Source organism: Gavia stellata, chromosome 21, assembly GCF_030936135.1.
Source record: "Gavia stellata isolate bGavSte3 chromosome 21, bGavSte3.hap2, whole genome shotgun sequence".
Taxonomy (NCBI): domain Eukaryota; kingdom Metazoa; phylum Chordata; class Aves; order Gaviiformes; family Gaviidae; genus Gavia; species Gavia stellata.
The window spans coordinates 15,260,217-15,283,058 of record NC_082614.1 but is presented as its reverse complement, the minus strand read 5'-3'; the positions used below and the strand labels follow the sequence as shown (position 1 = coordinate 15,283,058).

At 45.8% G+C, this 22,842-nt stretch overlaps 1 protein-coding gene across 1 annotated transcript; it reads right to left on the bottom strand.

The window, feature by feature from the left end:
- Positions 1–1,026: 1,026 nt before the first annotated feature.
- Positions 1,027–22,694, bottom strand: UBE3B (ubiquitin protein ligase E3B). Its single transcript, XM_059827452.1, has 28 exons — positions 22,651–22,694; positions 22,483–22,565; positions 21,768–21,937; positions 21,555–21,675; positions 20,158–20,217; positions 19,658–19,762; positions 19,459–19,555; positions 18,868–18,953; positions 18,106–18,188; positions 17,076–17,181; positions 16,257–16,377; positions 15,429–15,606; positions 14,863–15,032; positions 13,986–14,153; positions 13,009–13,180; positions 12,117–12,235; positions 11,334–11,448; positions 10,825–10,924; positions 10,107–10,226; positions 9,599–9,775; positions 9,397–9,507; positions 8,645–8,782; positions 8,173–8,238; positions 5,728–5,786; positions 3,887–4,069; positions 3,356–3,467; positions 2,890–2,982; positions 1,027–2,393 (listed from the first exon to the last, which is right to left on the bottom strand). The coding sequence occupies exons 3-28, from the start codon at positions 21,926–21,928 to the stop codon at positions 2,202–2,204; spliced, it is 3,213 nt and encodes a 1,070-aa protein (XP_059683435.1). The 5' UTR covers positions 21,929–21,937; positions 22,483–22,565; positions 22,651–22,694; the 3' UTR covers positions 1,027–2,201.
- Positions 22,695–22,842: the final 148 nt, after the last annotated feature.

The window sequence follows — 22,842 nt, the reverse complement described above, 5'->3', positions numbered from 1 at the left end:
TTTGGTACAAAGTCAGTGCCTAAACCTCTCAACTACACGGCTGACAACTGGTTAATGCTGAAATGCTCTACATAAAATAAAAATTAAAAAGAGAAATTCACTATCATCTTTGATTTCTCTGGCCTCATAGTCCAGTATCTTGAATCCTCTGAATGCAGACACTCCTGTCCCCACTAACACTTCCAGTCACCCCTGTTTAATATTACCGAGTTGACATAGAAAAATGCTCCCGACGTTGTTTTCCAGATGCGTTTCCAGGCATTGGTTCTAAAAAAAGGGTTACTTCTCTGAAAACCAGCTGAAGCAAGACAGAAGAGAAAGATGAAGCAAAGGCCATCTCCATACTCTTGGTTGAATGGTGCCAAGTATTTTCTGGTCTGTGTGAGATGTGCAACGTATCGTGGTTAAGAGGGTCTTCCAAAGAGCCCGGGGAGCCTTCTCTGTGTGGAGATCTGTGCTGCACTGAGCACGCCTGGGGACGCGAACCCCTGTGAGATGGACCAAGGCAAGCCAGAGGATGAGGTAGGGTACGGCAGCCTCGCACCAGAGCGGCGGCTGCGAGCTGACTTGTGCCGCAAGGCTCCAATCCGATCCGCCCGTATGGTGCAGAGGGGCCAGAGTGCAGGGTGAGGGTCGCCAGTGCCACAGGAAGGTAAAGGAGGGGAAAGGAAGTCCAGGGGAGATACTAGCAGCCTCTGAGGGAGCTTGTTTTATTAGTGAGCAGCAACAGGGGAAGGGGAGAAGGTGACTGGTTTTTAATCCTGTCCCGAACAGGAGAAGGTACATGGCTTTCCTTTGTGCCAGAAACCCAGCAAGGACAGAGCAGGGCAGGAGACGGCAGTCTCTCCTCTCACCTGGCCCGGGCTGAGGCAGGACCTGCAGCAGCATGAGGGACCAAGGCTGGGGAGCTGCAGAGACACTTTACAAGTCAGGCTCTGGACTTGATTAGAAATGGCAGGAAGGGTCCACACCTTCCCAACACACACGTGCACACCCCCCCCCACTCCCACCCTGCCTTTCAGAACCACCTGAAAAAGCTGCCTGCCACAGGCAAACACCAACTGTTAAAAATAAGGCCAGAAAGAGACAAAACGACCAAAATAAATAGTTTGGCAACAAAGCAAATGTGACTTGGCAGAGGCCAAGTCCTGGTTGGAAACAGCACATCTCCCTAACAAAAGGGCCTGCAAAGAAAGTGAAACTTCTATCCAAATAAGAGGAATTCTGCCAGCGGAGGTTTCCAGAGGGCTCTCAGCACCTCAACACGTTCCCCTTCCGGAGGGCGCAGGGGGCACCTGCCCCACTTGAGCACGGTGCTGGGGAGCGAGGGCTGCCCGAGCTGTGTGCCAGCTCCTGTCCTCTGGAAACTAAATAAAATTAAACCTTCTCTGTTCCTGAGCAAATTCAGACAACAACCACTTTTGTCCAAAGCACAGGCTCTGTCAAGAGCTTGGCAGAGGCACAGCTGGCTCAGCATGCTGACCCCCACGCCTGCTGCTTGAGCTCTTAACCTACAGCACTCTGAAGCCTTCCTGAGAATGGCAGGGTCCATCTGCTTGCATTTAACCTGCTGCTTCTCGAGGCTGGGCCAGTGGTTCATTCTCCGAGACAAACGCAAGGGCCTTGCGCAGAGCAAGGGCATCAGGAAGCCCCTGCACAGTACCCGTCCTGAGTGAAGTGCCCATTTGTGGCACATCCAACGCTGCAGCCTCGTGCTCATCTCCTTGTGGGCTCTGTCATGTTTCTGCCTTTGTGCAGCTTCCCGCAGACTGACTTCCACCCAGTAAGAAACTGGACCATCTCCTGGGAAAGGAAAAAGAAACACTCCCACAGCAGCAGCTGCCCAGACTGCACAGCCTGCTGGGGGGTATTATGGTCACTAATCTGACTGGCACTTTTAAAGTTCCTTTTATGCTCCCCTGGGGTTTGCTTTTAAAGACGATTTACGTGGGTGTCAAGTGAAGTGTATTGGGTCAGGCCCATCACCTCCTTCATCCTGGAGAAGTGCCCAAGAAGAGCCAGCCCTGTCTAGCCCAGAAGCTCTTCCCTGTAAACCTCTATTATCAGCTGCATCTCTCCAGCCCTCGAGTGAGCAGTCAGCTCCTGTGGAGCTGATCCACCCTCTGTGCATGAAGGCCTCCACCTCCAGCAGCAGTCAGCAGCTCTGAGAGCCCCCGTTGCCGAGTCCAGGGCCATGGCAACTAGGACAGCTCGAAGCCAGTGTTCATGCTGATTGCGTAGCGCAGCTTCTCCCGCAGGATGCTCTTCTTGCTGTAGTTGGGAAGCTTGAGGAGGTTGAAACACGTAGAGGAGGTTGGGAGACGCCCGCCTGGCTCTTTCTTGCGGATTGTGAAGAAGCCCCGTAGCACACTGCCCAGCGTGTCACCGGTGTCCTGGAACAGGGCAGAAATGCATCACCCTTGCACTTCTCTGCTGTGCTCCTTCCAAGCAGGGTGCCTATACACCAGGCAGAGGTGCTAACACAAAACCCGTCTGCTGGGAACAGGGAGAGTCAAACCTCAAAGCCCTGTCCCCCACAACTAGAAACAAGCTCCTCTTGTAACTGCAACTGCCGTTACACATGCAGGGTCCCTTCGCAGGGTGCACAGGGGAGCAGGATCAGAGGCATGGGGCACAGGGAGGTCCCGAGGAGAAAACACAACCCTGGAGACAGGCAAAAAGAGTCCAAGCGCTGCTGCGTGTGCAAGGAGGTAGGTGCAGCCATATGCATCCTATTAGTGTAAGGTTGTTTTCACCTTGCCCTATAGAGCATATATTTTTATGCCTTGGAGTTTCCTGGTCAGACAGAGATGAGGAAGCTGGGCAGGGAAGGAGGCTGCCAGAGGCCTGGCAGGGAATGCATCAGACACGAGCAAGCAGGATGCCTACCTGATCATCAGAGACTTCCACGCAGCGGATCGAAAAAGGAGGCTTGAGGTAGGCAAAGCCCAAAAGTGGAGGCCTGGAGCAGCTGGTAACAAACTGAAAAAGTGACGGACGGTGAAAGACAGCAGCAGGGGGAGCAGCCTGGCTATAACAGACATGCGGCTAACAGCAGTCACAGCAGACAGCTGCTTGGACTGGCATCTGAGCACCCCCCAGTACAATACTGCTGAGCTTTAGTGCACAGCTCTTCTAGCCTTTGAAAACAGGACTATTCATGGTGACACAAGAGCATTTATAAGAACTCTGCTTCCACGGCTGCCCTTCTGCAGGGGAGCAGGATGTTGATTTTAAGGCATCAAGCATTCTGACACTCCTTCTGTTGGTGCAGAAAGCACCCAGCTAGCAGGAGGAGAACAGCACTGGCCCAACCACCCCAAATGGCAGGTTGGGCTGAAACGACAGCATTTACCTTGAGAAACATGGCTCTCTCCTCAGGGCTGAAGTCATTGGCGAGGATGTCCCACAGCCAGATAATGACCCGGTGGCTCCCATGGAAGCCCCCGTAGTACACCGTGTGTTTTCTGGGGAGAGAAAGGTTGTGACAGGCTTGTGTCCCGCTGCAGTAGGAGGGTCACAGCTGCCAGCTGACAAGTGCTGGAAGGATCAATACCTGCTGCAAGTCAGGGTTCCCTCTGCCAGTACTGAGTCCCCAACAATGCTTACTGGGCACTTGATCAGAGAAAAGGGAAGGGCAGAGAGAAATTCTGCTCTCAGGAACCACTGGAAGAAACGGCCCTTCCCATTCATTAGTACTTTCTCCAATTTAGCTTTACAGAACATGTTCCTCAACTCCACTCGTTTCTGTCTGCTCCTCAAATTTCAATTAGGAGGAGCAGAAAGTTGTGAAAGAGTCAGTCGCCTGCAAACCTCCAAATAGCTCTGTAGTGAAATGGCTTGGTTTGCTGAGCAAGAAGACCAGCAGACCAAGTTGCTCACTTACTTTAAGTCCTCGAGGTCAATCTCAGCATTGTCACCGGAGATCAGCCGCTGCAACTCTGGTGCAGAAAACATACGAATCCATTCAGGCTTAATGATCGACCTGAATCCACTGATGAGCGCTGCTGTCTGACTCTTGATTTGAGTGTGCATCCGGAAGTGAGCCATGAGATGGATGTAGCTGATCCTGTGTGTGACAGGGAAGGCGGCAGTGAGGGAGCCGGAGCAGCAAGGGACAACCACCTCGCTGGTGCAGGAACAAGGTTGCTGACCTGCCTCTCCAGCCTGAAGGGACTAGCACTGCCTGGAGATGCATTATACTTTCCCCTCCAGGGCCCTGCTCTTTATTTAAGCAGAAAGGGCTGTTCTTCTGCCCGGACTTTGCCCCCCATGCCCCGCCTCTGGGACTGTCTGCTCATTTCTTAGAGCTCCTTCCCAAGCCAGGGACTAGCTGGCTCTAATAATCACTTGATCAACCTTGGCCGGACAGCAGCTCACAGAGGGGAGCATGCGTCCAACTCCTCTTTAAAGGATCAGATCCCCAGTCACAGGCACTCCTCCAGGTTTGCAAAACAACTGTCTGGGCTCTGATGCTGCCTGCACCAAAAGCCATGGCTGGAGAATCAACACACCAAAAAACACTTAGGAAATTTCCACCTTCATCCTGGGAGTATGGAAGAGGTGCACTGTTTATTAGAGGGAGGCACCATCAGGCTTCCTCTTCTCACCAACAGTCAAAACAACCGAGCTTGCTGATTCTTCTTCATCAGCTCCTAAGGCAGACACCACCACAATCACATTGACTGGGTTTTCAGCTAGGTAACCTCACTCCACCATTAACAGACAGATTTCTACATTGCCAGAATTGATAGATTTCTGTTTCTCGATTGCTTCCACTTATAACGCTTCTCCTGCTCCCTCCCCACACCAATCTGTGTGCACATCTGCACAAAAGCTTCAAAATTTCTGCTGTAAGCGAGTAGAGCAACATACAGGACTTTCAACTTTCTCCCTGAGCTGACTTCTGAGAAGCCAGAGAAAGATCCTTTCAAATGCAAACTCCCTGGTCAGAGCTCAAGAAGGGAAAAGACTGGGAACATCGGATTGCAAAGCACGACTAACAAAGACAAATCCTCAGGTAGGATCCAGCTTTCACTTGCCATTAAAGAGAACAACCCCCAGATTACCAGTTCAAACACACATCTGCTTAATAGATATTTTACCCTGCTTTTACGATCACTGAAGGGTATAGAGAAGAAAAAAAAAAAATGAAGAGAACAAAAAGGTGGGTTTGGTTTTCAGGCTCTGGAGTTGACATTTACGATAACTATCTAAAAGCCGGTTATCTGTGAAAATAGCTACAGGGCTTGGTGTCTCCTCTGATTTCCTGTGACTAAAGTACGACTGTCGACTACATTTGAATTCACCACTGTCTCTTCTGAAGAACAGTGCTTTATACAACTGCCACATGTTATCATTCTGAGAAGATCTGTCTGCTCCAAGGTGTCTTTGAGCATCTGTGCCCTCTATGTTCACGACTGTGTGCCTGAATTGCTTTGAATCCATCTGTCTGTATCTATCACCGTCATTAAATCCTGCAGAATCTCACAGACTGTGTGCCTTTGACCTCAGAAGCGCTGTTTCAAGAAGTAAATTGTCAATTTTTATTTTGCAAATCGAATTTAATACAATTTCTGCCGATGAACTGTAACCAGTAAATTCTATTAAGATATTTATGTGCTCCTTCTACTCCAATCTATCTCAATTCATTCCAGATGCAAGCCCAAGGAACTAGAATAAAGTATTTTGCAGTGGTGACCTTAAAAATCTAATTGCTGTACTTACTTATTTTCATTGGTAACAGGAATGGTCTTCCCTCCAGGAACAAGTTCATGGCAAACAAGCTGAGGGAAGAAATGATTGTATTGCTAATTACTGCCTGGAACCACAATGGAAAGAAATGCCATGCTAAGCTGTTACCTCCCCATAAAACATTTATTTTTACAATAAAACAGTAGGATTTAAAATTTAAGTAATAATCCTGCTTCTGCCTTGAACCAGTTTCACTTAACTATTAACACAGTAATTGAACAGTAGGGAACTCGAACTCTCCCACCAGCGGAGCCAGCCCTTCTTCGAGGAAGCCTCCTCTCTAGTCTGATCCATCACTGCTGAACCGCACACAAACCAATTCAAAGAGCCCTGGGGGACTGTCACAATCCCAGAATCCAGAGGCTGAACAAGCTCAGAGCCTTCGCATAGCTCAGTCTAACAACACAATCCAAAGCTGTCTGCGCCACAGGTCTCATCTGGGGCCACCTGAGTGACAGAGCTCCCTGGAGTTCACTGTCCCTCAAGCTGGGCACTCAAGGCATGAAAGCAGAGAGTGCTCAGAACGTGAGACAGCTGGGAGTACCTCCTCCCGGCCCTGCCAGGCCAGGGCCTGCTGCTCAGCCAACAGCACTGCTCAGAGACAGCAGCAGGGACTGCTTGCCACAGCACCAGAGTCATGACTCATATTTGCACCAAGAGGCAGAAAGTCGTTATTCAAATATTACAGTGGCCTCTGTGCTTCTGTTCCCACTAACTTCCAAGGTCAGAAGGGAGCCCAGCACAGGGAATGAGTTCAGCTCCTCTGTGCCCAACACACAGCCGTACCTAGCAGGGACGCACAAGTTCATTCAGGAACCCCACCTGGCCACTTCAGCATGGCCGAAGCACAAGGCAAACAGAAGTCCCCTGGTTTATTTTGAAATTTTGAGTGCTGCAGCCTTCCATGTCTTACTGCTGGGCTCTCATATGCTGTTTCCTACCTTTAAGGTGGAAAAAACCTCAAAGCTGAAACCTCAGCAACGCTGAGGCAGCAGCAAGGTGTTCAGCCCACTATGCAGTGGGCGCAACCCCTCACCTGTGCGGAGCAGGGCTTTATCGCTGCTTAGCTGTCTTCCCGTTCACCCTCGCAGCTTTGCAGGTGCATTTACACTGCTATTGCTGCTATCATACGTACGCAAGCTAGGTCCAAACTAGCCAGCTTAGGACTAAGAAACTGCAGTGTGCAAAGCTCTCAAGGACAAGCTGCCCCAGATAAACACGTCATGACTTAGCGGTCTCTGACCTCTGTGCCACTGGATCTACACTGCTAACAGTGCTCAGGCTTAGCGCTAGCTGCGGTCTTCCCACAGAATCAGCAGCAACAACAGCATATGCAGACAGCAAAGGCATTTTTATCTTATCTATCTATATTTTCCAGCTATGCACACACAGCATCACAGAACCCAAAGCACAAGTGCAACCAAGAACCTTTGAGCCTTCATAAGGGACTGACAAACAGCCTTTTCTTCTCAAGGCCAAGAGACCTTCTGACACACTTCAAGTTTCCCCTGATGAAAACGGCTACATTTAAAGAAAAGGAATTCCTCCCTACTCACACAGATTCTTCTTTTTAAAAGAGGGGAAAACCAGTTATGCAGGGAAAGCAAAAAAAACTGGTTTTCAACTAGAAAATAAAAAATCCTGGCACTAGGGAAAAAAAAAAAATTAAGGGTCAGAAGGCAACCTTTTTGTGGAAAAAGCCATTCTCTGCCCACAGCTAAATACTGAACGAAACTGCAGAATCCTACGGCTGAGTTCAGAGAACCTCTGAAGCTGAGCCAGCCTTTCAGCACAGGCATTTTTTGTAAAAGGAGAGCAGAGCTAAGCCCTAACCACAATCAAACACAAGGTCATTTACTAGTCAGTCCCCTCAGGATTCTTGTTCAGATGGGCCACACAGACCATCCACCTGACACATCCGGAAACACAAGTACCAGAGTAAAAAGCACTCTGTGTAGCTTCTGGATGCTCAAGACCAGCCCTCAGAAAGCTCAGCAGAGAATAGTAACTGTCTTCTGCTGGTAAGTCAGACTGCAGGTGTATTTCTCTGCTCTAAGGATACTAATAAAAGCTAGGACACCTCTGCCTAGGAGTCAAACCTAGTTCTGCTGCCGACTGTTTATATTCACCATCTGCCACTTCTGGCACCACAGGCTTTCCCACAGCTGTGGGCAATGATCCTCAGGATCCCTCTTAGTGCTTCAAAGGCTCTTCCTGGTGGCATCAGCCAGACAAGCGAGGGAGATGCTCCCATGCAGAGCAGCTAGGTTATAACCAGGAGAAACAGGGATTGCCTGAGCAGGGCTGTGGACTCTGACTATCAGTGCCTAGAACCCTGCTTGTTACCACCTATCATGAGGAGGGTGTTTGGAACAAAGCAGAGATAAGGTCCAACACAGTAATTGAATAAAAGCCTACCTGACCCATCACATCTTCATCGTAGGACAGCGTTAAGCCCAAGTCACTGATATCACCATCATAACGCTAGAGGAACAGAGAAAGGGAAAGAAGATCAGTGTTTAGCAGCAGGAACAGCAGCTCTGCATTTTCATATTACCCTCCCACTAAGTGATCCCCAGCAGGCATGAGGCACCAAAGCATAACAAATACATGAGTTGCTCTAGGTTATGGGGAGACTGCCCAAGAGCTGAGGCTAAAACCAGGTATTTCCCTATTGCCAGTTCCAGGTTTACACCTTCAGACTCTTTTCTCATCCCTGCTTGCCCCGGTAAAAAGACAGGACAGCTACCTGCCACCTGCCTCAGAATCACCAATTACTTCCAGGGTGTTTTTAAAGATGATCAGTACCCAAAACACATTTGCAATTCAAGTATTTCTAGCAGCAGCGAGCGATGAGGGAGTTGAACAACAGAAAAAGTAAGGCTCAAACCTTAATCGAAGTGAGATTTTTGTAGAACTCTGAGTCCAAGGAGGGAAGTTCATCTACGGAGCTGTAGAAGACACTGTGGTGGTGCCCAAGTAGCTGACTCAAAAAGAAGGAAGCAAATGGTACATCCACAACTATTCCCTACAGACAACAAGAATGCATAGGTAAGGTCCCACCGCATACTTATTAAGTGCAACATCTCTGGTTACCTATGAGGCCTGCAGGCAGATCACGTGTTGTGGAACAAGCGCAAAGATGCAAGACATTGAAATCAGCTATGAAAACCACATCTTCTTAAAATCCATGAATTAGCAGAGCAGGTGCAAAAAGGCAACAGGGGAACTCCATGTTTCCTTTAAAAGAACTACCTTACATGGAGGGGTCATTCTGTCATCCCATCCTCCTTTTAGCCACATGTCCCCCCCTTTAAGTAAGGTATCAAGAAACAGATGTTTGTAAGGTGTAACACCAAAATAACAGATTATTCCAGCTGGTGTCCCCAGCACCAAGAAGAATAATCAAGCTATGTCACAGGTTTTACCTCCTAGATTATTTTTAATAATGCCTGAAGAAGTGCCAGACTGCTCCACCATCAGTATCTTTATCCAAGTCACTTTTTCAAACTCAGCTCTTCAGTAACACCTCCCCAAGCATGTGACAGATGCTCTCAAAGGCAAGGGGCACCACCACAGAACTGCACCTGAACAGTGCTGTACCAACAGTGCCAATATCCTAATACAGTACTTTTGGCTCACCTCATATACAGCCTTCCCAAGCATCTTCCCGACAAACTCAAAGAGCTGCAGGTAGTTCTCATGAATGTAGGATGTTGGGGATGGGTACAGCCTCTCATCACCACTGGTTGTCTGCACACAAACAGAGATGACAGCACAGTGAACCAGTGTGTTTCTCTCCGCAACGGGTCATCACAGCCAGCATCTGCAGCCTGCATCATACCTTGAACAAGTTGAGTGCAGGGTCAAACACCTTCTTTATTATCTCTTCGAGAAACTCTTTGAAGACACCATCTTGATCAATACCAGCCTCATCGACACCCAGATCATTCACAAACTTCACTCTGATCACTCCCTTCATGGCATTCTGGGAAAGCTGCCGTAGCTGTTCGTACCCATCCTACACAGACCAGAAAAGCCAGAGGACAATCATACAGGAAGACATGTGAAACACCCACGCAGACATGCAGCAGAGACAGATACACCACAGAAATCTGCATTTGTCATTGAATTTTTTGTCCAAAAAGACCAGCATTTTTCCTAGTCAAAACTCCAGGTTCGTAGCAGTCTGAACCAAACTAAGGTCCAGCATTTTCCTGCAACATCAAGCAGACAGAACTGGCACTGGGTCCCTCGGCACCCACAGAGAAGACACAAACATATTCACACCCCATTCTCATCAGGTCAAGTTACTGGCTTGTCGGCTGACTTTTGCAAGCCAAGTCACTCACCTCCAGCATACGTGAGCGGCGGATAGTGATATGTGTGACGTGAGGTGATGCCGAGCTGGTTTCAACCAGCCCAAGCTTCTCCTTCTCCTTTGTAACCATATTTCGGAAAAGCAGCACCCTCTTAGAAAGAAAACAAATGTAAGTCTTCATCCACAAGGATCCTTATCCTCCAGTGCAGCAGGGCTTTCAGATGCCCCTGACGCACACCCAGAGCTAGATCTTGGTTGTCCTGTTCCCAGCTAGGCCCAAAGATGCCACTGTCACCTACTCACTGGAAATAGTGGGATCTGCCTCCTTGTTCCCCAGTGGGGCAGAGAAATCCTTGAAGCTCTGCTTTGGGAGGGACAGGGTACTGACAATGCTGAAAACAAAAGCACCTTTCCTATCACCACATGAAAATCTGTCATCTCTGCAGATTTGCTACCTGCAAAAAGATGCTCTGCTTTCTGCATAAAGACTTTCTCAAAAGCCACATCATGCACTGCTGGCTGACCCCATGCAGCTGCCCACACAAATAAGCTGTCTCCCAGCAAGAGAAATCAAGACAGTTTAGAAGAAATATATTGGGAAGAGTGGGGGGAAGGAGAAGACTTTTGTTTAACTGGCATTTCAATCACAAGCTCCACATCACAAAATGCTCAAGATGCATGTCCCTTTCATCCCAGGCCACCCAGGTCACTGGCTTTTCAGCCTCCACCCTCTGCCCCGTCCCACTCACGTTCTTGTGGGGAATGACATGCGGGATGTACTGCAGGAGCAGCTGGGCTCGTTTCTTGTCCTTGTCCAGCTCCTGGAAGAGCACACTGGGTTTGAGGTCCCTTACAAAGAAAGGCACAGATTCAGAGATCCCTGAGAAATGCCCAGGTGTGGTAAATAGCTGGCAGTAGGAGAAAGAGGAAACCTGTAATGATTTCAAAGACAGCTTAAGTGCTCAGGTGTACACATCTAAGAAGGCCAGAGACACTCAAGCTGTTAGGTGCTGAGTCACTTTTCAAAGCATCACCCTCCATGAGCAACAGCTAATCTTTACACCACAGAAGAGAAGCACAATAGGAGGCGCCTCCTTAAATGCAAACATAGGGAGCAGTTCTGACCTTGATCTCAGAGGCAGAATGAGAGGCACTCAATTTAAAGTACGAGATCCCAAACCAGCCACCCACAGGGGAGCTGGTGCACTGGGACAAGCACACAGTTGCACTTGATCCTTGCCTTGAGCTAGACACTCACTTGCGTAACCAGTGGTCCTCAGGAGCAAAACGCCTGCGGCAGTCCCTTTCATACAAGACCATGAGCCAGCCATGGACAGAATGAAACAGCTCCAGGGTCTCCCCTCTGGCGTTCTCTGAAGAAAAGGAAGAAAGCAGCAATGTCCAGGCACCCTAGGTAACGGGAGTGTCCAAGAGCAACATGTTGACTATCTGCCCTGCACTAACAGAGGACAGGTGTATTTCTCCTAACCTCCACTGCCTTCAAAGGGAAGGAAGAGATTTTGTGCCTCCCAGAAGACAGTCAGTCTCTTCTTTGATCAAAGTGAAAAAACTCTTAGCCACATCAAAGCCATCTCATCCAGCTCCAATTGAGCCATCACAACAGAAATGGACTATCTCATCTAATTGCCAGAACTGAGCTGTACCCAAACTACACCAGCATATAGATCAACACTAGATATCTACAGAGACCCTAGCAAGCCTGCTCTGCTTTGTGAAAGCACTATATTACACTCTTGTCCAATAGATGGCCCAGTCATGCTAAACTTAGTCTCCGGCAAAAACCAACATGCCCATCGTGTCTGTTACACAAATTCTTATTGGAAATAGAAAAGCACACTGTATCTGGTGCCAAGCACAATAGTGGCATCTGGACGCCAAAAGACTGGGACATATTCTCATGCCACACAATGTAGCATGTTTTTTTGTGCAAACTAATGATTAGCAGAAGCTTCAAATTTCAAAATTAATGCCTTTTGTTGTTTTAATAGTAAGCTCAACTCGAGCTACTAAAAGCACTTACCTACAATTCCATCCCAGATCATCTTAAATACAAAGGAATTCAGAAAAGATGAGATGGTAACAAGCTCTTCCAGTTTGAATGAAATCTGCTCTTCATAGACTTCTATGTCATCGAGAATCCTAGCAAAGAAAACAAATGCAAAATGCACAAGCGTAAATTTAACTCCCTTTTGAAATTTTCATAAAGGCACATTATCCTTTAGCAGCAGCTCTTATTTCTATGACAACTGACACCCCTGAGGATCTAAAGTCATAAACAACTAAACCCTATTTATTGATTTTGATGGATATCTGATCCTCACAGAAGACAGTATGAAAGGTCTGAGATACAAGCAAAGCCAGTATTTCATAGTTAAAAGGACCTATGCACTCATCCCCAAGAAAACCTTTTCATCATTCAAGCTAAGAAAACTGTCTCTACTGACCAGCAAAGGCAATTTTCCACCCCCTCTCCCACCCTCTGTGTTGTGTAAGTCTACAAGCGAGACAGCAAAGGAGATGCAAACAGAAGCGCATAAGCTGGGGAGCTTTCTTGCAGCAGTATAATAACATTGTTCCTCAAAGTTTATCTGGACTCAAAGTGTTTGCTTTGGACTGACACAATTATTGCCCATATGCAGCAGAAGAAATGTTTCTTCCCCCTCCCTAGCCAGTGCTGTAACATTTTGTTACCAGTTCAGCCAGCTGTATATTCCTGAAGCAGCACACGGCTGAGGGGGAAAGTCCTTTTGAAGTCCTTTATTTCTCAGGACTCTATCTGAAAAGCTTGCTGCTTTACTCTGCCTAGTTATCTTTATGCAAAGGCAGCAATACCTTAACTATTCCTCTTGAAACTTAAGGAACACAACAGCTTCACATTGCAAATCTAGAGAGCACCCTCTGCTTCTACCTACGTGATAAGGTGGCGGGAGCAGTCACAGAAGAGCATCAACATGGCCAGCAGCCTCTTGGATTCCTCCGTATCGTTATTCAAGCACTCCAAGAAGAGTTTTAACCCGCCCTGTGGTCCCAGCTCACAGATAAAAGCCCATAATTTGGGCAAAAGATCATCCAGGTAAGTGAGGCCTAGCAATGGAAAAAATATAAAGCACATTCAGTAAAGCTTGTTCTGCCTGCTTGCTCATGCAGGCTCAAAGAGACGAACGTGACTTGGAGCTAAAGATCCTTTTGCAAAGCAACATTTTACTTGAAGGGAACATAAGCATCACATTTGACTCCCAAGCCTGTCTGCATTAACAGGAGATGTACAATCACCAGGAAAGCAGAAAAGACCTTTTAACAAGGCATTGTTAAAAGCCTGAAGCTCTTTCCCGCTAATTATTTTGCAACTTTAGAGAAGAATTAATTCCTGTGATCCAATCACCATTACAGCCATCTTAGAGATGAGAACACAAAGAATGGGGTTGTACCTGTGGTCACCACTATAGCCACAAACAAAGCATCCAAGGCTCTGGACTCCTTCCTCTGCTCTAGCCACTAGACCAAAACAGTACTTATCTCCTCCTCCATCCACTCCGAAGACAGGTAATTTGTTCTTGAGATGTATGAAAGCATTCAGTGTTTGCACCACATAAAGATTAATATTGCTAGGCTTCTCAAAAACACTGACTCAGTCTTAAGCTTGATATGGAGTAAGCAAGGTTTCATTACAGTAAAACTTGCTTCAATTTGTATTCTGGAGAATTAATGCTTGATAAAGAAGTGATGAATGTTATTGATCAGATGTACGATTCAGGATGGATCAAGCCATCCGCCCAGCCAGTCAATAAACTGTTGTCAGTAATAAAACTACCAACAAGTCAACAGAATTTCCTAAGAAAAACCTGTTTTTTCTCCACATTAAGTGATTTGAAAAACACAGTGCCCTGACCTGTAAGTATCTGCAAGCGGATCTGCGTTAGCGTTGTGAGTGTGGTTTGGTACAGGACACAGATACTGCACACCTTCTGCACTTCTGCTGAGTCCACTCGCTTGCCCCCAACAGGCTTGAGAATGTTGCGGACAGATGCAGACTTCTGGAAAGCTCTCTTGAAAAGATCTGGTGACAGAGAAGTACATGAGATGTTGGCTCAGGAGACAGAAGTGCTATTCCAAACCATTTCTTATTCTCAGCCACTTGGCAGTCACGCGATAACGAGGATTTTAAGCAGACTAAGTCACTCCACAGACAGTAGGTTTTGGTGGACTTTTCTGGCAGAACACTGTACAGCTGCTAGCAATGCAGGAGAATATTTCGGTGGGGGCATTACTCTAGAGCTTAAAACCTTATCAGAACTGCAGTAACTAATGACCACAGTATTTAGTGTTATGGGCAGTAGCTAGAAAATATCTAGATTACAGCTGTTTTACTCCAAATACTCTTCTGCAGAATCACCACATCCCAGGTCTATGAGCCAGCTTCACCTTGCTTTCCACTTGGGAAGCTGGGCCTCCCATCTTGCCTTGGGAAGTACTAATATATGCAGTAAGCACTTCAGCTACTTGAGAAACAATGACAAAAACTGCTAAAATAAGCAAATATTTTCACAGCACCAAAGTCAGAGACTTGCCCCAGGTCACAGAGGTATTCTGAGCAGGAATTACAAATAGGAGAGACCATATCCCTACCTAAGCAGCAGCAGCTGCTGCAAGTAATTACTCAAAGCTTTTAGCATAAGTGGAAAAGCCGAAGCCCTATGAGTCTGTGAGAGAGAAAGACATGTATGTACACACACACACACACACACAAGCAACTCTCCAGAACTGACTCTTCATAGGAAGGCTGTTCTGAGGGGAAACTGGCTGTGTTGGCAGCTGAGCTATTTCCTGATTCTCCAGCAATTTCTTGCTGAGCACATCACTGAAGAGGATGCGGATCATATGGACTCCCCAGAGATGCTGCAGTTGCTTTGTCAGCAGAGGCATGGACTCATTCAACCTGAAAGACAAGTCAGAGGGACATGTTAGAAGGCAGGCTGGAATAAAACACCAGACAGTGATACTTTGATACATTTAGCTCATAGTCAAAATGGAGCATGCACCCACGCTACAAACGGTCCTCATAGGAACAGCTGATATACAGGTCCTGTATCGAGTGTACCAGTATGGCCACCGTTCACCAGTCAACTATACTAAATTAATTTCCTCATGTAATAGTCTGTGTATGAATGCTGCAGTTTATATTGCGCAGATATAACCTGAAATATCTGAGAAGTTTTTCTGAATAGGGTCACACTGTTCATCTCAAAACATAAAACACACTGCCATATTAAAAAAAAGGAAAAACATAAAGAGAGGCTTAATCATCTATCACCATAAGGTCCTCCTCACTTACCCATAATCCACAGTCTGTGAAAACCAGCCCAGAACAGGATGCCAGTGGGTGAGGTTGGATTTCTTTTGTGAAACGTACTTCTGGCAGTAGGAGAGCATGTGAATGAGCACACCCACAAAATGAGCTGTCTCCTCCTCAAGAACTTTATCATTCAAGGAGCCCAAGTACACAAGATTACCTGGCAGAATGACCAGCACAGCAAGACTTAAAAGAGGAACAGATGCTGTGGGACAGTGGTTACAGACATTACAGACAAAATGAACTCACTCCCCTTTTCAAGTCCAGGAGAGGATTTCTGTGAAGAACGACTATTAGAGGCTACCCTGCAGCAAGCCATTTCCAGCACACATCAACCACTAAGGTGGCACGTCACTTTGGCCGTCTTCTCATCTGTATCCCACCAACACCTTCTACAAAGTACTAGAAGCTACAGACGATCCATGTTTATTCCCAAGTCCCAGCTGTTCCTCTTGTTACTTTTACAGAAATGTGAACTTAAATATTTCAGTAGCATATCCATTTAGGGAAGTTAGATTCAAGTCTGCTACACTGCAAGACTTTCTCAGAGTCCAAGTGAAAAGCTAGTGGAGATAATACTTCACAGCTTAGGTATGATGACATGTGTACAAGAGCAAGTCTCTGACCCTTCCTCCATTTGCAAGGGCCTTAAACCATGTCTGCAATATCCCAAACTGTATCTCAATTATTTAGAAACTATCTAAATAAGGATTAAAAAAATGAGTTGGAGGCAGCTCTGACCCACGGAGAAAGATCTGACTCAAGACTCTCTTCCCAGCCCAGTAAAAAGGAAGTGTTACAGGCGCTTACCTAACAAACAAAGAGTGTGACTTCCTTCTAGGCACACGCAGACATCTCGGCATTGTGCTTCATGACTTAAAAATAGGATGAACTTGCGGAAAAGATCATGAGATTCTATCACTGCCAGACGCTGAAAGACAGAATTTAACTGTCAGTGAGGCTGAAAAGCGCCACACAGAACAACCACACCTGATCTGCCATCAGCAATTCAGATTATCTTTTCTTTCCAAATAAAGCAGCAAGTTGAGACTGTTGCACTGGAGAGAGTGTTTGACATGAAGCTGGTCTAGGAAATAAAAAACCTTGCAGGTGAATAGGCCATGTTCTAGTTGTAGACAGACCTTTGCAACTGTCTGTTTGCAAGAACACAGAATCCCCATTTGGCACAAAACTTGCCTGTCTGCACCAAGCTACACAGAGGAGCAGTCAAATTAAATTAGATTAGTGGACAGCCTACTAGTTACCATCACAGATCCTATGCCATGCAACAGGCTCATTTTTGCTATGGCTCTGTCTATGGTTACAGAAATGGAAGAATAAGGACATGCAGAAATTCAAGCTGTGTGTCACATATGCCTTTATTTTTATTTTATGGATTTATTTATGTTAGGGCAGTTCAGCCCATCATCCCACAGGTGCTAATAACGTCTGCGGTGTTAGAAACCCAAAGTATCCGGAGGGTGCAAGGATCAAGTGCTTCCACAACAGAGAGTTGAAACTGGCAAAGAGAAGTGCCTATGCTCTGTTCCAAGAGCCGATAAAATGGAGTAACAAGTGGCCTTACGTGATATTTAGTGGATTTTTGGTACTACTACATCACCCACTTACCTCAGGTGTTAGAGTAGCAAGATGAGTCATTATAGCAGGCACAGACATGATATGGATCAGAAATGACCTCAACAGATTGTCTGAAAACTGCGCAGCAACCACAGGGCTACAGAGAGAAAAATATATCAGTGCAAGGAACCTGACCTAGCAAAGTAAGACGCAGTCTTTAACCAAGCCATTCAGAACTGGCTGCTGATTCTACCCTCGTCAGGAAGCATCAATGGAAAAAGAACATTCACTTACACGTCTGTTATCATAGCAAGTTCACAAAATTGCTTATGACTCAAAGGAATACAAGCCAAACAGTTCACAGCATAATTTATTTTTACGCAGCACATCCATACCACCCAGAGCACTGTAAGTGTTATGTAGTTAATCTCCTAAGTTCCTCTTCTCCCCACTACCACGAAGTCAGTAGTTAAATAGTTGTTTTCCTTAGGAAGATGTTAAGTGACATATTCAAGGACATCCACTACTACGCTACTGAACATCACAACCTCATCATCCCAGCAGTGACAGCTATAGAAGGGAAGCGGCACACAATTAACTACTAGTCTTAAAAGAATGCTCGTTACTGGCTGCAGATTTCCAAAGTGAAGAGACATGAGGTCAGGGTAACAGCATACTTTTATTTTATTAGAAAAACCTGCAACCAGCTCTTGTTTCAGGGACAAACTTTGCCCCTGTGCAAATTGAGTAACAGGTACATCTGCCTCAGCAGTTCATCGTAAAGAGGCACAACCATACTCCAACCCCTTCTGGTGGTTCAACAGAAAGACATACAGATCCTGTACTCTGAACTGGAATTGCACTCCAAAGTCTAGGCTCATACTAACACTAGTTACTGACTTAAGGACATTCTGATCTGAAAAAGGGTGACAGGAAAGTGAGCTATTTGCCTAAAGCAGCTTCCTTCATGAGGATGATACTCTCAATGGCACAAAGAGACTGGCAGAATGAGAAGTCTTCAAAAAACACAATAAAGAAAACTTTGGCTGCATATCATCCCAAGCTGCTCTGGCTGCCTTACCGCAATGCAAGAGAGAAGATGGCAGTTAAAGAGCCTTTGGACAAGGAAGGTCTGGATCTTGCCAAGCCATTAGTTAGCAAAATCTGGAATGAAAAAAAAAATTAAAAAATAAAAAACTCCACCCCTATAGTACTCAAAAGAAGATTATGATTAGTCCTGAAAGACATCATGTTTATTTTCAAAGCAGAGAAAAACGAACAACACCAAAGCAACACAAAACCCAGCTACTACAAGTCATCTGGCAGAACTAGAAGGGCTTCAGGTTAATAATGGCATAACAGAGAAACTGCAATCACATCATACACTCTACAGTACTTATTTCTTTAGGACCTGTACTCAGGGTTCCCAGGCCTTTTAAAATTAACAGGCAAGGCTTACAGCTGCCTGCTAATATCATTCTCATTTAAAAGATTAAGAAAAATTACATCAGTTCCCTTCCCATACAGAACAGTAAACAGATCAAATACATACAAAATGGCAGTTTGGAAAAATATTCAAGAGTCCTTTCTGTCCCTCTCATTACGAGATGATTAAGTAGGATTTAGAATCAGCAATAGCAACAAAAAGGAGATGGCGTATTTGGTCTCAAGTGCTTTGAAGAAAAATATGACCACACACAAATCACTAGCGCTCCACAACCAGCTTCTCCCTGATACACCACCACAGAGATCATGAAAGTTTCCTCAGAACAAGGACCACAGCGCAGGACTGGGGCTTGTTTTGAATAAAGAGAAGACATAACTGTATCAGCCCGAGACTGACCTGCAGCACAGAATAAAATCCCTTCTGATTTAGATGTCCCATGATGTTTGCACAGATGTGGTTCATGGCAGGCCTCAGCGTTTCACCTTCCGGGTTAAAACACTGATGTTACTAAATCAGCATCACAGCTCCGCTCTTTACTTCCTTACACACTATAAAACAGTTTGTCAATTCATAAGCCCTTCTTGCACAAAGTCCTTGCCCTTATATGCAAGCCCACCATTTTAGCAGCATTTCACATGAAGTCTTGTTTAAGGTGTAAGAGTCGTATCTCCTCCCGATACTGGTCTACCTTTTCTATGTGTATTTCCTACAAAACCCCAGCGCTAAAAATCACATTCCGTTATCCTCTGAACACTTCTTGCATCTGAGATTTTGGAGCATTATAAAAATGTTGTAACTGTCACTGTTCTAAGGGAAATAGCCTGTTTAATCTCAAGGGAATCCTTGCTGCCCATTCTACGCTTTGTACTAGCACAGAAACATAATGAATCTTTGTGGTAAGCACAGGGAGAAGACAAGGTGCAGAAACAGCATTCAGTAGATTTTAATAGCACATCCCAGATCAGTGGCTTAAAGTATCGAACCAACCTTTTCCCCGAAGGATTTTCCACGTAGAAGTGTCTGTGAAGGTGATGAGCATTGTGAGGTGCAAATTGACCAGTCTGGAGTCTTGTAATATATCAGGCTGCGATAACAAACACCGATGTTAATAAATCAAATTAGCTTTGTGCCAAACTACAGAACTGTTAAATGCAGGGAGACAAAACACAAAGAAAATGTTTCATACCTTAAGCTGCTTGAGAAATTCACAGCAAAACCACAAAATGTCTTTGATCTGTTTGATCCATAAGAGCGTAAGATCCTTGGAGAGTGCCAGTGACACATACCACACCTGAGAAAGGCAGGATACAAACGGGAGCAGTGATTAGTATTTGTGCTACAGATTGGCAGAATACATTACCAAGAAGCTTTGTAACAAAACGACCTCGTCAGTGCCGTACTCAACTCAGCAGCAGAACCAAGTTATTTCTCTCCCCAGAATTCACTGGTCAAAGCATACCACCCACCACAGAAAGAAAGTGCCCTTTAACTCCTGTAGCTGGATACAGAGTAAAAATATCAGAGGAATGCTACAAAACTTGTCCAAACTTTCACCATGGAATCTCAGCCGTGTTCAGGGGCTCCTGAAAGCTAAAAATTCAAGTATCACCAACCTAAATCCCCACACATAGAATTAAAAAACCCAAACAACCCTCCCAGCCCCAAAGAAAAAACCATCCTGCTGACCTTGGGCTCATTCTCAACATCCATACTATTAAGAATACACCGGCACAGCTTTTCAAATCCCTGGGAGAAAAAACAAAGGTGGCATTAGTTCTAACTATAGGAAGGGCTATACTGGAAAAGCACTAGGAACAGCTCAGCAGAGGGAGCAAGATACCTCCGCAACAAAACAAATGTTCCAAAAATATTCCCTACAGACAGTGCTGATGGCTCCTTCCCCAAGAGGGCATCTCCACATCATGCTACAGCGATGCAGAGGAGTTTCCTCCTTGAACACAGTGCTCATCAACAGGAGGAATTTCTCAGCCTTCCCTGCTAAACTGCCTCCCTCAACAGCATGGGCTGAAGCCACGAAAAGCATCTTCCTGTTGGGGTTCAGCTGGAAGAGTTTAATGCTAACGAGTGCAGCAGTGTGTTCCAAACTCCCGACCATCAGGGCTCTCAGCAGAACTTGGCTATCACGTCCAGAACTCCTTAATTATTATTTCAGTCCAGCTGCATTTGTCACATGCTTGCAAGTTACAAAGCCATTCTGAGCTACAGAATTGGCTGCTGTGGTTATCCTAACTGAGAGCACTGTCCAGAAAGAGTGGAAAAGAGCACAGCCTAGTCCTCGGCCCAGCAAGGGACTGACCTGCCGCTGGAAGGGGAGGGAGAAGAGGAAGTAGAACAGATATATTTCAGCAATGCACCCAATTACTGTAATGCAGAACTTCAAATGGATGCCAGGCACTTAAAAAAAATTATATGTAATATACACGAGGTTTTTTATGCTATAAATACAGAAAACTGCATTTGCAGTACTTGCACCATCATCAACAGAAGAGGAGTTTGATGAACAGAGGCTAAAAAAAAAAAGTCACGCACTGTTGCTGCAATTTAAATATAGCCTTTCATTTTCCAGCTGTTTTCCTTATAATTAGCCCTCACAGTTTCCTGGGGCAAATATCATTTCATAGACACTACAGCAAAGGGCTTCACTCTGAAACCACAAATTCAGGGCACAGTCAGAAAAGCTGTTGCGATACAAACAGCCTGCACACTACACTGTGCCAGGACTGCTCTTTGTGGGCTTGCCACAACGTACCTGCCTGGGGAACTGATGCAGCTGACAAAATTACAAAGCACTGCTCAATTACTGAAGTTGGCAGGGTCACCAGGAAAGACATTTGTTAAACTATGTATGCCCTGAATACGGACCCGCTACTAAAAAACTCAAGGCTGCTTCTATTTCATTCCTACAGGCAGATCTCTCCAAGAAGGACTAGGGAGGCAGAGATCACATTTCTGAAGCCTAAATACATTGCAGGAACCTACATGATGACTAAATAACTAAACATATTTAACATGTTAAAATATGTCTGTAAAAGAACAAAAGCATGTCAGAGCAGCAATCTTACCTCTTTGTCCTCTTTATGATTAAATACAAACAGTAGTTTCCTAGCAATTCTGAAGATAGAAAGAGCACTTCTTTTACACGAGCCAGATTCATTTGCTCCAAAGAAATCCTCCACTTCTCTCCTAGCAAAGTGGGAAAAATGAGCATCAGTAGTTAAAAATCAAGCACACCTCTCCAGATAAGAGCAAAGCGCGGAAGGTACAATTTCCCACACCTTATCTCCCTCTGCAGGCGGCATCGACAGAGAAATCTCCTGATCAAAGCTTGGATCTGAACTGCGGCACGCTCCCTCTCCTTCAGCTCCCTCCGCTCTTCCCGAGCCTGGCGTGCTTTGTCGAGGAACTGGGCTTTGGAGGACTGGCTTGCACTGAACATTTTTATAACCTACCAAAACGTAACTTTAAGGAAACAAAGAATCATTGCAGCAAACACCTGGGGAACTAGGAGCAGAGTGGCCAAAATGTAGAGGCAAGGGTAATTCTTTACATTACTTCTGAACTGACTACCTGCATCCAACACTTTAATAGGGGAAGGAGAGCACCCAACAGCATAGAAAGAAGCGTGTGCAAAATACAGCCTAGGCAAAGCCAAAGTTAGTTGCCAATGGGGCTGCAATAAGAAAACACATTGATATCCGAATCATTCCGGCAAAGCCCGCAACCTAATGTGCGCAAGTAGATTTTAAAAGGCGGGGGGGGGGGGAATAAAATCAGTGTGTTACTGTGTTCCACTCCCTGTTCTCCAACTCCCCTTTCCCATCTTAGTTGTTTTAATTTTCTTGTTTACAGATAACATATAAGAACAATTCTATAGGCAAGGATATGAGGGAAAGGGCACAAGGGACACTTGGAAGCTAATTTAATGCCACTCAACAAGACAAAATGCACAGAGTCAACAACAGCTTTATAAATACTTGACAATGAACTCACCTAAGGGCTTACTTCTTCAAAAGAAGTGTATGATAATCATCTATACACAAACATGATCCTCATCCACTGGCTTCAGGCAGCCTCTGCACAAATAAGCACACTACTTGCAGATGATTTGCGGATTTAGTCTTTACCTTTACAGTTCTAAGTCCTTTTGACCAGACTTACCTCTCACTACACCCTCTGGAAAACGTGAAGTCAGAAAAGCTTCAGGAGAGGAGAAGCAGCACCACTGCTCAGTTGTGATCACTGGCACACGTAGCTTCTGACACTTCAGAGTGCGGAAAAAGCGAGCTGATGTGTGACAAAAGCCAAGGCCAGCCTCACCCGTGCTAGGGCCCTGGGCACCGGTGAGACCCG